The sequence below is a fragment of the Macrotis lagotis genome, chromosome 8, assembly GCF_037893015.1.
Source record: "Macrotis lagotis isolate mMagLag1 chromosome 8, bilby.v1.9.chrom.fasta, whole genome shotgun sequence".
Lineage (NCBI taxonomy): Eukaryota > Metazoa > Chordata > Mammalia > Peramelemorphia > Peramelidae > Macrotis > Macrotis lagotis.
In genome coordinates this window covers 167,936,336-167,950,058 of record NC_133665.1, presented here as the reverse complement: position 1 = coordinate 167,950,058, position 13,723 = coordinate 167,936,336, and the positions used below count along the sequence as shown (strand labels likewise).

The 13,723-nt window shown below is 37.7% G+C and overlaps 1 protein-coding gene across 21 annotated transcripts in view; it reads right to left on the bottom strand.

The window, feature by feature from the left end:
• Positions 1–13,723, bottom strand: part of MAGI1 (membrane associated guanylate kinase, WW and PDZ domain containing 1) — a 682,760-nt gene that overhangs the window by 144,961 nt on the left and 524,076 nt on the right. For all 21 annotated transcript variants that reach the window (XM_074198792.1, XM_074198793.1, XM_074198809.1 and 18 more), the window contains one exon: positions 9,072–9,191. In XM_074198792.1, the coding sequence (XP_074054893.1) occupies positions 9,072–9,191 (120 nt within the window). The remainder of the gene's footprint in view (positions 1–9,071; positions 9,192–13,723) is intronic.

The window sequence follows — 13,723 nt, the reverse complement described above, 5'->3', positions numbered from 1 at the left end:
TGGCTCTGGAGGAATCCAATTCACTTGCATGTCATGATAACAGTCCCAGTTGTCAGGATCCTTTTTGGAGAATGGGGAGCAAACACAGAAACAATAACATCAACAAACCAACAGGGACAATTTCTTTTTGTTTGTTTGTTTGTTTTGTTTTTACTTTTTTTTACGTTTGCAGTGTTTATCAGTGTCAGCCATAATTAAGAAGCTTAGTGAATGCTTTTTTGACTTGACTTTTTAAACCTCTGCATTTTATGTTACACATTAAAAACACTAGAAGTTCAGAGGTCCTTAGGTTTCACCATATTGTTCAAGGGATTGGGGGGGGGGGGAGGGTAAAGAACCCATGGATTCCATGTTCTTGAAAGGACTTGTCAGCTTTAAATCTACGATACTATGAAACGCATCTAAATGGTATGATTGAACATATTTAAAAACGAACTTATGTTCATTTAATTTTATTTCTTTTGTGTCTTTGTCTTGGTTGTCTAGTTCAGTTTATAAGTTCTGAGAGGACAATGGCTAGGGAATTTCTTTGTCTCATGCAAGAAAGATCTTTCCTCACATGCCAGTGATGATGGGACAAGATGGTCTGTTGGAGAGAGGGCCATAATGGAGCATGGAATTAATCAACAGTTTGTGAATATTTGAGCTCATAGTCTGGGACAGACACTGTGAATGATACTAGAGAGACAGATGTTATTAATGAAACAAGACCTACTCACAAAGCCACCTGCGTATCATGATGCCTCTGGCATATATATTCGTATATGAGCAAAGTTAAGTCCCACTATTTCTCATTGCCCAGGTATTTTCAGCTAAGTTACCAATCTACACAGAAGAGGTATGTTTCATACCAGAAGTTCCCTATATTATTGGGGAGGAGGGGTAGGAAGCATGGATCATATGTCTTTAGATGCTTGGCAAAATTTAAGGATGGTCCTTTTCTAAAACAAACCTATGACTTACAATAGACAAATGCATTCATATGAGGAAGACATAAGTGGGTTGAATGATATTTGTCAACTGTTTAATTATCAATGAATACCAGAAAGGACCATGGTCTCCCTGGTCCTGCCAGCAGGGCTTCTCATATCAGGAGGGTAATTAGGGTGTGCCAAGGATTAAGGTTCCAAGGGTCCTGGTAATAGGATTGGTCTACCATGAAGAAAAATGGAGAGTCCTTTATCAGATATTATTCATCGTTCTTATTTGTCTCTATTTTCATCTAAGTTGAGCCCCAGTAAGAGCCCTTGTGAGGGGTATAGACCTTCCAGAAGGAAATTTATTTTAACACTGAATAGCTCATTTACTAAATAATGTAGGTCAGCCATGATTTCCATCAGAAATACCAGGCAGCCAGGGCTCCTCCTGAGAGGGGAAGGAAGGGCTTTCAAATGCAAGGTCAATGTATTCAGTATCATCTACCCCCCCAGTCATTTATAAAAGACACCTGCTTTGAACTGGTCCCTCTGCCTAACTCATCCTTTTTAAACTCTCTTCCTCCCCTTCCAGTCCTCCAGAGCTAAGGAGAACCATTCGTCTGCCTGGTCTCAACAGGAGAGAATAAAGAACAATCAGGAGATAAAGAAGGGACATGGTTCAGCTGATCTTGAAAGTCTACAACTAAGGTTATAGGTTGTGATACAGTGAAAAGACAAGTGGATTAGAATCAGTAGCCAGAGCTTGGTCGAAATGCCATCTCTGTGAATGACTGCATGTGACCTTGGGCAAGTCACTAGATGACTGTGAGACTCAGTTTCCTCATCTGTAGACTATAGACAAAGCCCTTAGAACTGCTTAAAGTCCCAGTTCTTCAATCATCAGAACAGAATATTAGACCAGAAAGGACCTAAGCATCATTTCATAGATGACAGGGCTGGACCAAATGACCTCTACGATGCCTACCAGGACCAGATCTCTGATTACTCAGTACAAAGGAGAGGTGACAGATACACAAAAGTGTTTGTGGATGCCTCCTGAATTTTTTCCATGGCAATGATGTCATCTGGTTTTGTCAACTGGCCAAAGGGCAAAGAAGAAAACCCAGCTGCTGCTCCACCCATACACCATGCATAATGCCTCATGGGATGGGGGAAGAATGCAGGGCAAAATACAGGGTGGTCTTGATCTGTTGGAGGCCCTTCTGAGGATGGGTGAGCTTGGAGTCTTCCTTCTATAGGGGAAGAGACAGGTAAATGTCATTTCAGGAGGGGCCTAGCACCAACAAGTGGGGCCCACATGCAGTCTGATAGGGGTCTTCATGAAAGGAGAGGCTGAAAAGGACATAGTTTCTAGATTCTTTGTAGATTCCAATTCCTCATACTCCCTCTGTTCCTGAGAGACCAGACTAAAGATATTTAATTAAAGATGTTCTTCTTCTCAGGTTTTACTAACAGCAACACAGTCCTAGGTGAAGGAAGAAGATGAGAAAAACCAGGCAGAGAGACAGCTGAGAACTAAGAAAAAGCTAGCCTCAGAGTCACCAAGGTCTAGGTTCTAGTCTTACCACTAATTCATATGGCTACTGTGACTTTGGGAAAGTCAATTGACTTTTCAGTGCCCCCCCCCCCAAATTGTGCTGACCTGTGTTAGTTGGGTTTTTTTTAGGTTTTTGCAAGGCAAATGGGGTTAAGTGGCTTGCCCAAGGCCACACAGCTAGGTAATCATTAAGTATCTGAGGCAGGATTTGAACTCAGGTCCTCCTGACTCCAGGGCCTGTGCTCTATCCACTGTGCCACCTAGCTGCCCCGAGAGGGAGTTGGAGTTGTTTTACCCAGAGTTCATGATGCTAATGAAATCAAAAGGATTATCCCAAATCTATCTAGGAACTATAAGGAAAGCCAGACAGCAAAGATAGGCAGCTTTGAAAACTATAGGTTGAATTTGTTAAATCCCCCCCCCCCCCAAAACTAGGCTGTATAAAACAGAGAACTGTAGTTCTGTATACAGTTCCTCTTTTTCTATTGTATGTGTATGGAAATGTCAATTTTATTAGTTGTTTGTTGAGTTTGGCATAAAACAATGCACAAAAAATCCACTTCTCTTAGGCTTGCAAAGTCTTTGCATGCATTACCCCCCTTTAGTCTCTCAAAACTCTAGTAATTCAAAGTCTCACTATTGCTGTTTTACAGATGAGGAAACCAAGGCTGAGAAATACTAAAAGCAGTGCCCAAGGTCAAAGGGAGAGTAAGCCTTAGTGGACAGATTTGAATGTCTCCATGGCAACAGCCACTATAACATGCTATTTTTCCAAAGCAGATTAGAGGAGTCAGTAAACAAAAAGAAAACAAACAAAAATAATGAAACAGGTGTTTTAAAGAAATAGTCTGAGCTAAGAGGGAGGTAAGAGGAGGCAAAGAACCAGTTGAAATGAAGTGAACGTTCCTCCAGAGAGGGGCTCTAGGATTCCTTGAACCAGCATTATTCCAAGGCCTAGTTCTGATTTTAAATAAAAACCCAATTACTGAATCCTGGGGCCATTTCTCAGGTTAACTTTCCCAATTCAAAGCTTTGTCTTAGCCTGTAACAGACATAAAATATTCTCAACGCTTAGGGAAAACTCTTGACTCAAAGAACCAAAACTAGAACATTATGTAGTCAGGAGGAAAGAAAAAAAAATGACATTGATTCAACCTTGTGCACAGGAAAAGGCTTATTACCTCGACAAGCCAAAACAAACATAACTACAAGAATCTGAAATAACATTACCATACAAGAGTCTCGGGAAAAAATACAATTATGCAGCATAATCCACCAAGCCTTTGTTGGGAACAAAGCTTCTGTATTCTTCTATTTCAGTTCTTACTGAACATAGTATTGGGGTATTGTCATACAGGTTCACGTCAGGAGAATCCAAAATACTGTTTCCAGTCGCCCTTAGGGTAGAAGCCCTTGATGTCTAATCAAAAGATTCTAACATGGGGAGCTTTTAAGGGGACTCTTGGCTCCAGTTGACAGGGAAAAAAAACTAGAATACACTGGAAAGGCCAAATTCCATTAATTGACAGAAGCCACTTTTTTTCATTCTTTGACAGCTTACCAATGCTAATGGTAAACCTCAGAGGTGGAATTGGTGCTTAGATTTGGGTAAATTAAATTATCTATTTTGCTAACCAGAAGGAACTTATGCCTTTGGTGCCAGCCTTGCTGATTGTTTGAGGTTACTAAGATTGAGATTGAGAGAGTTTAAGATGGAGAAATATCTCTTTAGTAAACACAACCCAGTCCATTCCTCCTTTCTTCCCATCATAAAGAACCAGGACAAATGTTTGCTTTAGGCATACTAGGACAAATCTTTATGAGACAATGCCTCTTAATACTCACAGTCCACAAAGTCAATACTTGTTCTTGTGTCTTGGGAGGGTGTACTTAAAAGATGGCAAAGTATGGGTTCAATTCAATGACAGACGATTGTCCACTAATGATGGAGTAGATGGCAGGCATTTAGACGCATGTATTTTTCACTAAGAAGACTTAAATTAGGAGTACTGCAGGCTTATTAGATAATGATGACCATAAGGTCATCTCAATGAGCAATGGACTCATTATTTGGATGTTGATCTTGACAAAGGAATAACTCAATAGTTAGGTAGAGTTATTTCTAAAGTTAATCATTCAATTAAAACCCCCAATTTGTCCACTGGCAGATACTTGAATACTGAGATGTCATTGATGTAGATGAGCGTGCCAACCTCATATTCCTATCTCATGTTATCCTTGTGTATATCCTCCTGTAAATCTTCCATGGATTTCTAGCCTAAGAGCTTAGAGGCCTTCTAATGTTTTGGATTACACATGAATGTCAATGTAGCCCATGGACTATTAGTGTGTTAGCTTTTATCCTCTTCCCAAGAGGCTTCCTCCCCCTTCCAATCATATGTCTCCCTGAAGATTCTTTGTTTTGCCATTTTTGATGCACAGTTCTTCATTATTAATAAGCAAATGCCTATTTATACTCACCATGTCTATCATTATCCAACAGGTGACCTAATATTTCATGAATACTAAGTATACCATGATTTACCACTCGTATAGATTCATACAATTACCAAAAGAATGTTAGTATTAAAGAAATAGACCTGTTTTCAGGATACCAATGCTCTTTTAATTGTGAACAGATCCAAATTTTCTGGAGAGCAATTTGGAACTATGCCCAAAGGGCTATAAAACTGTACCTAACCTTTGATGCAGCAATCCTACTACAAGTTCTGAATTGCAAAGATCATAAAAAGGGGGAAATAACCCACATGTTCAAGAATATTCATAACACCTTTTTTATGGTGGCAAAGAATGGGAAATTGTGGAGATGACTATAAGTTGAGGAATGGCTGAACAAATTGTGGTATATTTGAACATACCAGAATATTAAGGCTCTATAAGAAATGATGAACAGGTAGATTTCAAAGAAATTTAGAAAGACTTACATGAACTGATGCTGAAAGAAGTGAACAGAACCAGAAGAACATTGTACACATTAACAGCAACATTGCGTGATGATCAGCTATTACCGACTTATTTCTTCTCAGCAGTACAGAGGTCAAAGACAATTCTAAAAGACTTGAGATAAAAAAATTTTCACCACATCCAGAGAAAGAACCATGGAGTCTGAATGCAGACCAAAGCATACTGTCTTTTAAATTTTGTTTTCTGTTTTTCCCTTTTTGTGCTCTGATTCTTCTTTCACAACATGAATACTATTGCAATATAAGTAACATGATTGTGCATGTGTAACATATCAGATTACTTACTATTCAAGGGTGGGGGAGATGAGGGAGAACATTTTACAAAAATTAATGTTTAAAATTATTTTCACATATAATTGGAAAAAGAAGTAAACAAATAGAAAGAAGGAAGGGGGGAAGAAGAAAGGGAGGGAGGGAGGGAGGACATCCTTAAGATCACTAAAAACACAGAAAAACTTGAAGTTTTCCAAATGCAGCTGAGCCTATCATCATCATCATCATCATCATCATCATCATTTTTTTATCTTCAACATCATCTTATTCTTCCTCTTTGTTGTCTTCTTCGTCTTCTTGTTTTTATTCTTCTTGTTCTTAAACTTTTTCTTGTTCTTAAACTACTCTTTCCTCCTCCCCCTCCCCTTCCCCCTCCTCCTCCTCCCTCCTTCCCTCCCTCCTCATTATACAAGTTATATGCACTAATAGATTTACCATTGCATATAGGAGACAAAAAAAGCATTCTTTAATTTTTTGGTTTTCTTGGGAAGTTAATTAGAGCAAATTATTTGGTATGATTGTGGATTGATCTCATTTAGGAGAGTCTAAGAATTTAGATAGCTTCCCTAATAATATAAGGCATCTTTTAGAAGGACTGAAGCCAGAAGTCCCAAGTTCAATTCTGTCCTCAGACACTTACTAGCTGTGTAACTTGGAGCAAGTCTCATCTTTTTTTAAAAAAAAATCTTCAAGTCTTTATTTTTTCCCTTTCCTATTTGTATTTCATTATTTTCCAAACATTTCAAACTTTAAAAAAAAATTTTAAGATTCATTTTAAAAATTTTGTGATCCAAATTCTCTTACTCTTTGCAGTTTTTGCACTCATTGAAAAGGCAAACAGTATATCAATTATACATGTGAAATTATGCAAAATGTATTTCTATATTAGCCATATTATAAAAAAAATAAAAAGGAAGAAGAAAAAACATAAAGTTAAAAAAACTTCAATCTGCACTCAGTCTCTGGAGGAGAAAAGCATTTTTCACCATGAGTCCTGTGAAGTTAGTTGTCTTGGATCACTGCCTTGATCAGAGTAGCCAAGTCTTTTATATTTGATCATCTTCACAATGTTCCTGATACTGTGTACCATGTTGTCCCAAATCTACTCATTTCACTTTGTACAAAAGAGCAAGTCTCTTCTGCCTCATTTTCCTCAAGTGTAAAATGAGAATAAAAATAGCACTTACATTTCAGCAATTTTTTGAGGATGAAATGAAATATTTGTAAACCACTTAGCATAGTATTTAGCACATAGTTACTCAATAAATGTTTGTTTCCTTCTTTTCCCTATTATAAGGAATTCCTTTTCCATTCTGATTGACATCTTCCATGATAGTGGCAAATAAGACAGATAGCAATATATATCTCCTTATTCTATATCATTCTTGATATTAATAAGCAAAAATCTATTAAGCAAAGTTAATTCTGTTGATATTAATTTCAAAGAAACTTGTATGATAAGATACCTATGGTTTAGATAAACAGCCTGGAATGGAGTCATGTCCATCCTATAGGAAGAGATAGAAGTTGATGACATGGAGGTGAGTTGGCAGTCTATATAATCTGGTCCACTGATAAATAGGATCATATCAATTTTGAGCTGGAAGGGTTTATCCAGCCCAACCCCCTCATTTTATAGATGAAGAACTGAGAACAAGACAGTGGGGTAATAGTGACCTAACTGATAGTACACAGGTAATTATAGACAAAGTGTATTTGACCATAGAATGTGGACAATAAATTGATTTTAGAATGCAAGAGAGGGGTTAATTTCATCTCTGCGATTTAATGCCTCCTCCTACCTTCTTAAAATTAAGACCCTTGGTCAGCTGAGCACCCTTTAAGGTAGGATTTTGAGTTATCAAATCAAATGCTTTTTTATAGCTAAGAAACTATAAAGTCAATGAGATATTATATACTCTGTTCCTTTTGGTAAATTGAGGGGCTTCAAAGAGATTGTCCTTTACAGAATATTGTTAATCAAAGCCTATTTGATGCTCCTCATATATTTATTAATGCCCATGGACTATGCATAGATTGTACTCCAAAATATTTGTAGACTAATTTGAGAAGTTATAAATATGGGATAGTTTGCTCTTTGGTCCAGCGACACTGGTCTCCTGGGTCTTCCACAGAAAAAATCACTCCAATTCTCAGCTCTGGGACAATCTTTATAGCTGAGCCCTCTGCCTCAAACATTCTCCCTGATTTGCTCTAACCACTGACCTCTCTAACTTGAATATATTTGTTTGCATATTGTCTCCCAGTTATACTATAAGCTCCTTGAGGGCAGGGACTGACTTCTGTCTCTTTTTTGTATCCCTAGTGGTTAGTTAAGTTCCTGGCCCTTAGTAGGTATAAATATTTATTGATAGAATGAGTAGTTATTGATTTTAGTAGCAATAATGTTTGTATATTCCATAAGCATTTATTGTGTTCCCCTTGTGTAATTACATTAAAACTGAATTTTTCTATACTCATCAATAAAAGTTGTTGCCTCCAGCATAGAGCTCTTCTGTATATAGCTGATCTGGTCTGACAGTACTAATTTTGATGTTCTTGTTCCATTTTCAATTCCTCGTTCATCAGAGACTGGCACGTTTGAGTCCAAACATAGTACGTCCACTTTCAAAGTCAGAGAAACTAGTTTGTGCTAAGAGTCTTAGCAGAATTGTTCCACTTTGTCATCTGTTTGTTGTCCTGCTTCCAGTTTTATCCCACACCTGGGGGATGATTTGGCTTCACTTGGTTTCTCATCAAAGCTTTCTGTAAATGAGATTTTCCTTCCACCTACCTCTTGCTGTTTAATGAGGCTAGTAAGTTAATAAGATCAGCTAAATAAACTATCATTTTTAGAACAGAAGTGTGTGGGCAAAAACACAACTACTAATTCATTAACCACTGAGAGATATTGCTCAGGAAAAACACACACACTTTCGTATGTGTCCATGTATACTTATAGATGTGTAATTCACATGGGTATTTACACAGACATACACACAATATGCTCATCATGTAATCAAAAAGTACCAAAAAACAAGCAGACCATATCAATGTTAGCAAAATTCATCTGGAAAAAGAAATGGAGGTTGGGCACAGAATTCTAGACAATAAAACTATCACAAACTTTGAAACACAAGGGGATTTCTATGCAAAGAAATATTGAATGCATGAATACAATTTTGCTATTTCTCTGAAAACAGGGAATTCCCCATTTTGAAGAAACTATTGAGTGCAAATAGATCAAGAAAAGAAAAAGTTTGATAATCAAGTCATTTTGAGGAGGGGCAGAGAGCCCCGTCTGCTTCCACCCACTTGCCCATTAGCAGATCATCTCACCTTCATATGTGCCAACTTCTAAGAGAGTTCCACTCTGCTCAAGATCCAGGAACTCCTTGACTGTCAGAAAATTGTAATCCACCCCAGGGACTTCTCCTTCTCTTGGAGGCCGGGTTGTGCCTGAAGCAGAAAGACCAAAGCAAAAAATTTTGTCATTAAACTCAAAATGGAGAGCCGCCAATCTAAGACACATGAACAAACTGTAACTCTCCCACGGAGAGCTTACTTACATACTCTAGCCACTTACATTCATCTCTCCCTTCCCCTACCATCACCATTCCCACCAATACATGTATCTTCTATTTTCTGGATTCAAGACTGAAAATAGGAGCTATTAGAGAGAAAACCCAGGTAAGCACTGTGTTTTTGATGTTTGCCAAAATAAAAGAGAGAGAGAGAGAGAGAGAGAGAGAGAGAGAGAGAGAGAGAGAGAGAATGAACCATAAGCTTTTCCACCTTGGCAACATCCAGAAATACTCACCAGGTCAGGATCTAGAGATTTTACATTTCTATTACTTAGAACAACAAAAGTCTGCTCAAAAACACTTTCAAGATTTTGTCCAAGGCTGCAGGCATTTCAAACATAACCTCCTTGAAGACAGAAACTCTACTGAATCACCAACATTCAGCAGTGTCTGGCCTACAGCAGCCTATAATAATAAGTTCTTGGTTGATTGGATTTAAGGAAGTCAAACAAAGGTTGGTGGCAAAAATGACTCAAAGAGAGAAATGCTGTCCAAAGGATCTCAGCTAAGGTGTCTAACCCAGGTTCATAAAAATTTACCATTTTGAGTATACATTTAACAGAATAAGAGTCTAAATATGAAGGTTAACTGGAGTGAACATAATATTTTTTTCTCTACAATCCATATCCTCCCAGGACCCAATCCTCTCTCTGGAAACTAGCATTTCCCCTCATCTAGAGATAAGTAGCTTTTAGGCTTTCCTTAAAAGCTATTCAGTTAAAGTCCTGGGCTGAGAAATGAAATCCTTTAGACAAATTCCAACCATGTACTTAGAAATAACTTTCATACTGAGATGATAAAGAATGGAATGTGTGTTTACATCTGACATGTTTAAAAAGTTAAAAAAAAACACATTAATCCAAAGTCCTTTAAGTGGTGGCTCCCCTGAGAAGGCAGGAAGGGAAAGCCAACATATATTTATCTGCCACTTGCTATGTCCCAGTCGATGGTCTGGATTCAATCCATCTCAATGGTCTGCGTATGCTCCACATAGGAGAAGACATCAAGAGTCAAGAAGGAACCTTGCCATTAAGAATTCTAAAAAAAAAAAAAAAAAAAAAAAAAAAAAAGAATTCTCTAGACCATTTAGAGAAATAAAGACTGATGCTATGAGAAAGGCCTTTGCTCTAGGGCCCACCCCGCTCTGTAGTTCAGAAAGGGAGAAAATACTATTAAAGCACTGGACTTGGTCTCATTCTTCATAAGTCCTTTGATGACATGGCAATACTAGGCAACCCTTCCAATATACACATTGTCCTTTTATTAGGGGCAGTGAAGTGGTACAGTGGATAGAGCATAGGCCTTGGAGTCAGGCAGACCTGAGTTCGAATCTGACATCAGACACTTGACCTTGGGCAAGTCACTTAAACCCTGATTGTCTCACATCCAGGGTCATCTCCAGTCGTCCTGATCCATATCTGGCTACTGGACCTAGAGGCTCTGGATGAGAAAGTGAGGCTGGTGACTTAGCAGTCTTCTGCTGCCCCATAACACACCAGTCTTTTTTTAGATTTTTGGCAAGGCAAATGGGGTTAAGTGGCTTGCCCAAGGCCACACAGCTAGGTAATTATTAAGTGTCTGAGATCGTATTTGAACCCAGGTATTCCTGACTCCAGGGCCGGTGCTTTATCCGCTGCGCCACCTAGCTACCCCTACACATCAGTCTTAAAAAGAGGGAGCTAGAGTATTGGCTGCTCTCCACTGTCACTACTCACCCACTGCCACTACCTGTAAGCATCCTTTCCTCCTTTGAAGGTCATTCTATCAAACCTAGTGACCTATTAAACCTAATGACCCTGGTTCAATTCTTCAACCCTTGTTGAGTTCCAGTGCCAAGATCATTCTTCTTCCTTTTTTCAAAGAATTCACTTTGTAGCTTATTGTTCTCCTCTCAAACCCTTAACCAGGAGTCAGACATCATGTTGATTTTCCCTCAAATACCTCACTCTACCAGTATCTCAATTTCCTATTAAATCACACGCCCAATTCCATTACTTCAACTCAGTCACACAGAATTATTAGCTGTGTGACCCTGGACACTTTTGGACAAGTCAATTTACTTCAGTTTTCTCCATTCTAAAATAAGGATAAAAATCACAATTGCCTCCCAGGGTTTTGTTGTGTGTGGATCAAATGAGATATCTGAAAAGCACTTAGTCAGAGGTTAATAAAGGTTTCTTCCTCCTATAGATTAGAAAACTCAAGTCCAAGGAGGTTGTAATGCCTACAGTCAATGTACTGGCCACTTCAAGTTCAATTCTCTTTTGATATATATGTTATACTCTGTTTCATTGAAGGAACTTGCTCAAGGTTACAAATAGAAGACCTTAGGGTCCATATTGGAATGCAGGTATTCCAGTATTTGTCCCAGAACCCTTTTATACCAGGCTCAAGTCATCGAGAATAAATATAGAAACATCAGAAGCAAATCCAACAGGCTATCTAAATATGGGTGCTTCACAAACCTTTAAATGACTATTTGACTATTAGTGATTTTAAAACCCCAATCCAAACAAAGGAGAAATGAATAATATATACAAAAATAGAGAATGAGGGGGAAATAACCATATGGAGAAAAATATTCAAAGCAGAGATTTTAAGTTGTAGCAAAGAATTGGGAAAAGGTGGGTAGCTATGAGTTGGACAATAGCTGAACAGAATGTGAAAGATGACTTAATGGAATACGATCATTCCATAAGCAATGGTAGCAGTTGAGATTCAGAAAAAACTGAAAGAGACTTTTGACCTGAAGCCAAGTGAACTAGGAAGAACCAAGGGAACAAATTACACACTGAAAACAAAATCATAAAAGAAAAAGTTTCTCTTAGGAAATAGAAATCATGGTACACCCAATCATGACCCCAAAACAATTGATATGTTTCCTAATTTGACACAGAGGTGATGGGGTGATGGAAAAACAATAGGAGAGAAATGGAAAAGACTAATGGATAGATCTGTTTTGCATAACTGTACATTTTTTTTTGCTTTTCTTTGGTGGGGTGACTCAGTGGGGAGAAGGGGATTATTGAAAATGACACTAATAAAAATAAAGAAGAAAAAAAGAGCATCAATGAGTTAATTTTTAAAAATAAAGAAAAGAGAGCATAAAGAAGTTTAGAAGTGGACAAAAAGATAAGCAGTGCACCTACCAGGGGGAACTTTAAACAAATGAACGATGAAACTCTATTATGAGATTCATAACTTCATATGCAGTCTGTTTTTTAAAAAGATGCTTATATTGTTGATGTTTGCTAAATTCATAATAATGAAATGAATTTTTTTTAAAAATTGTTTTCAGAAATGAATAATATGCTTATGCTAAGTCTTTCTGGAGAGAAGGGACAGCATCTTTCACCACACAAATTCCATGATAAGAAATGTCAATATTGGTATGATCCCTAAATGGAAAATCTTTGCAGAGTGAAAATACTACAGTGACAGGTAGAGCTTAGAGCTGAGCAGGTCTAAAGGTGATTTCTGACAGTATTGTCAACTATGTTTCTGGAATGGCCTAATTTAAAGAGCTTAATGGGAGCAGTAACATATTTTACTGCTACTAATTATGATATAATTACTACAAATAATGACATGATGATAATATGTTGAGGAGAGATATAAGTTCAAACCTTAGGTAAGCATAGGTCTATAATTAGAAGGAATTCTCAAGGTCATTAAGTTCATTTCCCTACTTTTCAGATGACAGAAGTGAAGCCTAGGGAACTTAAATTACTTGCCCACATCTAGCACTTATCAGATATGAGATTTGAATCCAGGTTCAGAAATGACTCTGAAGGCAGCACTCCATTCACAGTATGTAAAGTATTTAGGAAATCTTCAGATGTCATATAAATGCCAATCATTGTCTCCTCTCCTTTTAATTCTAATTGTGCTTGCTGGGTTGAGAGAGATCAAGAATTACAAAAAAGCTAGGCTCCAATTTTTTCTCAGACACTAGTTCTGTGACCTGGGGGCAGTTCACTAAATCACTCTGAGCATGTTTTCTCAAATAAAATGGGGATAATAAGTTTCTTCATGAATAATCATCACATAATTATAATTTATTGGATCATAATTAGTAATACATTATAATCTTATACTACTACTACTACTACTACTACTACTACTATTACTACTACTACTGTGACCACCACCACTACCACCCACCATCACTACTTACTACTGTTGCTGCTGCTACTACTTTTCATTATCTTTTGGGACAGTCTGGATCTAGACTTAAGAGATTTAGCTTCTTGAAAACCTTCAGGTCTCCTTAAGAGACCTCAGTTTCCTTGTCTGTAAAATGAGGGCTTGGACTCCAATCTCTCCAAGACCCTATCCATCTTTAAGGGACAAAATGAAATAATGTATGCCAATTGCTCTGCAAACTCTCAGATTTCATGTCAATGT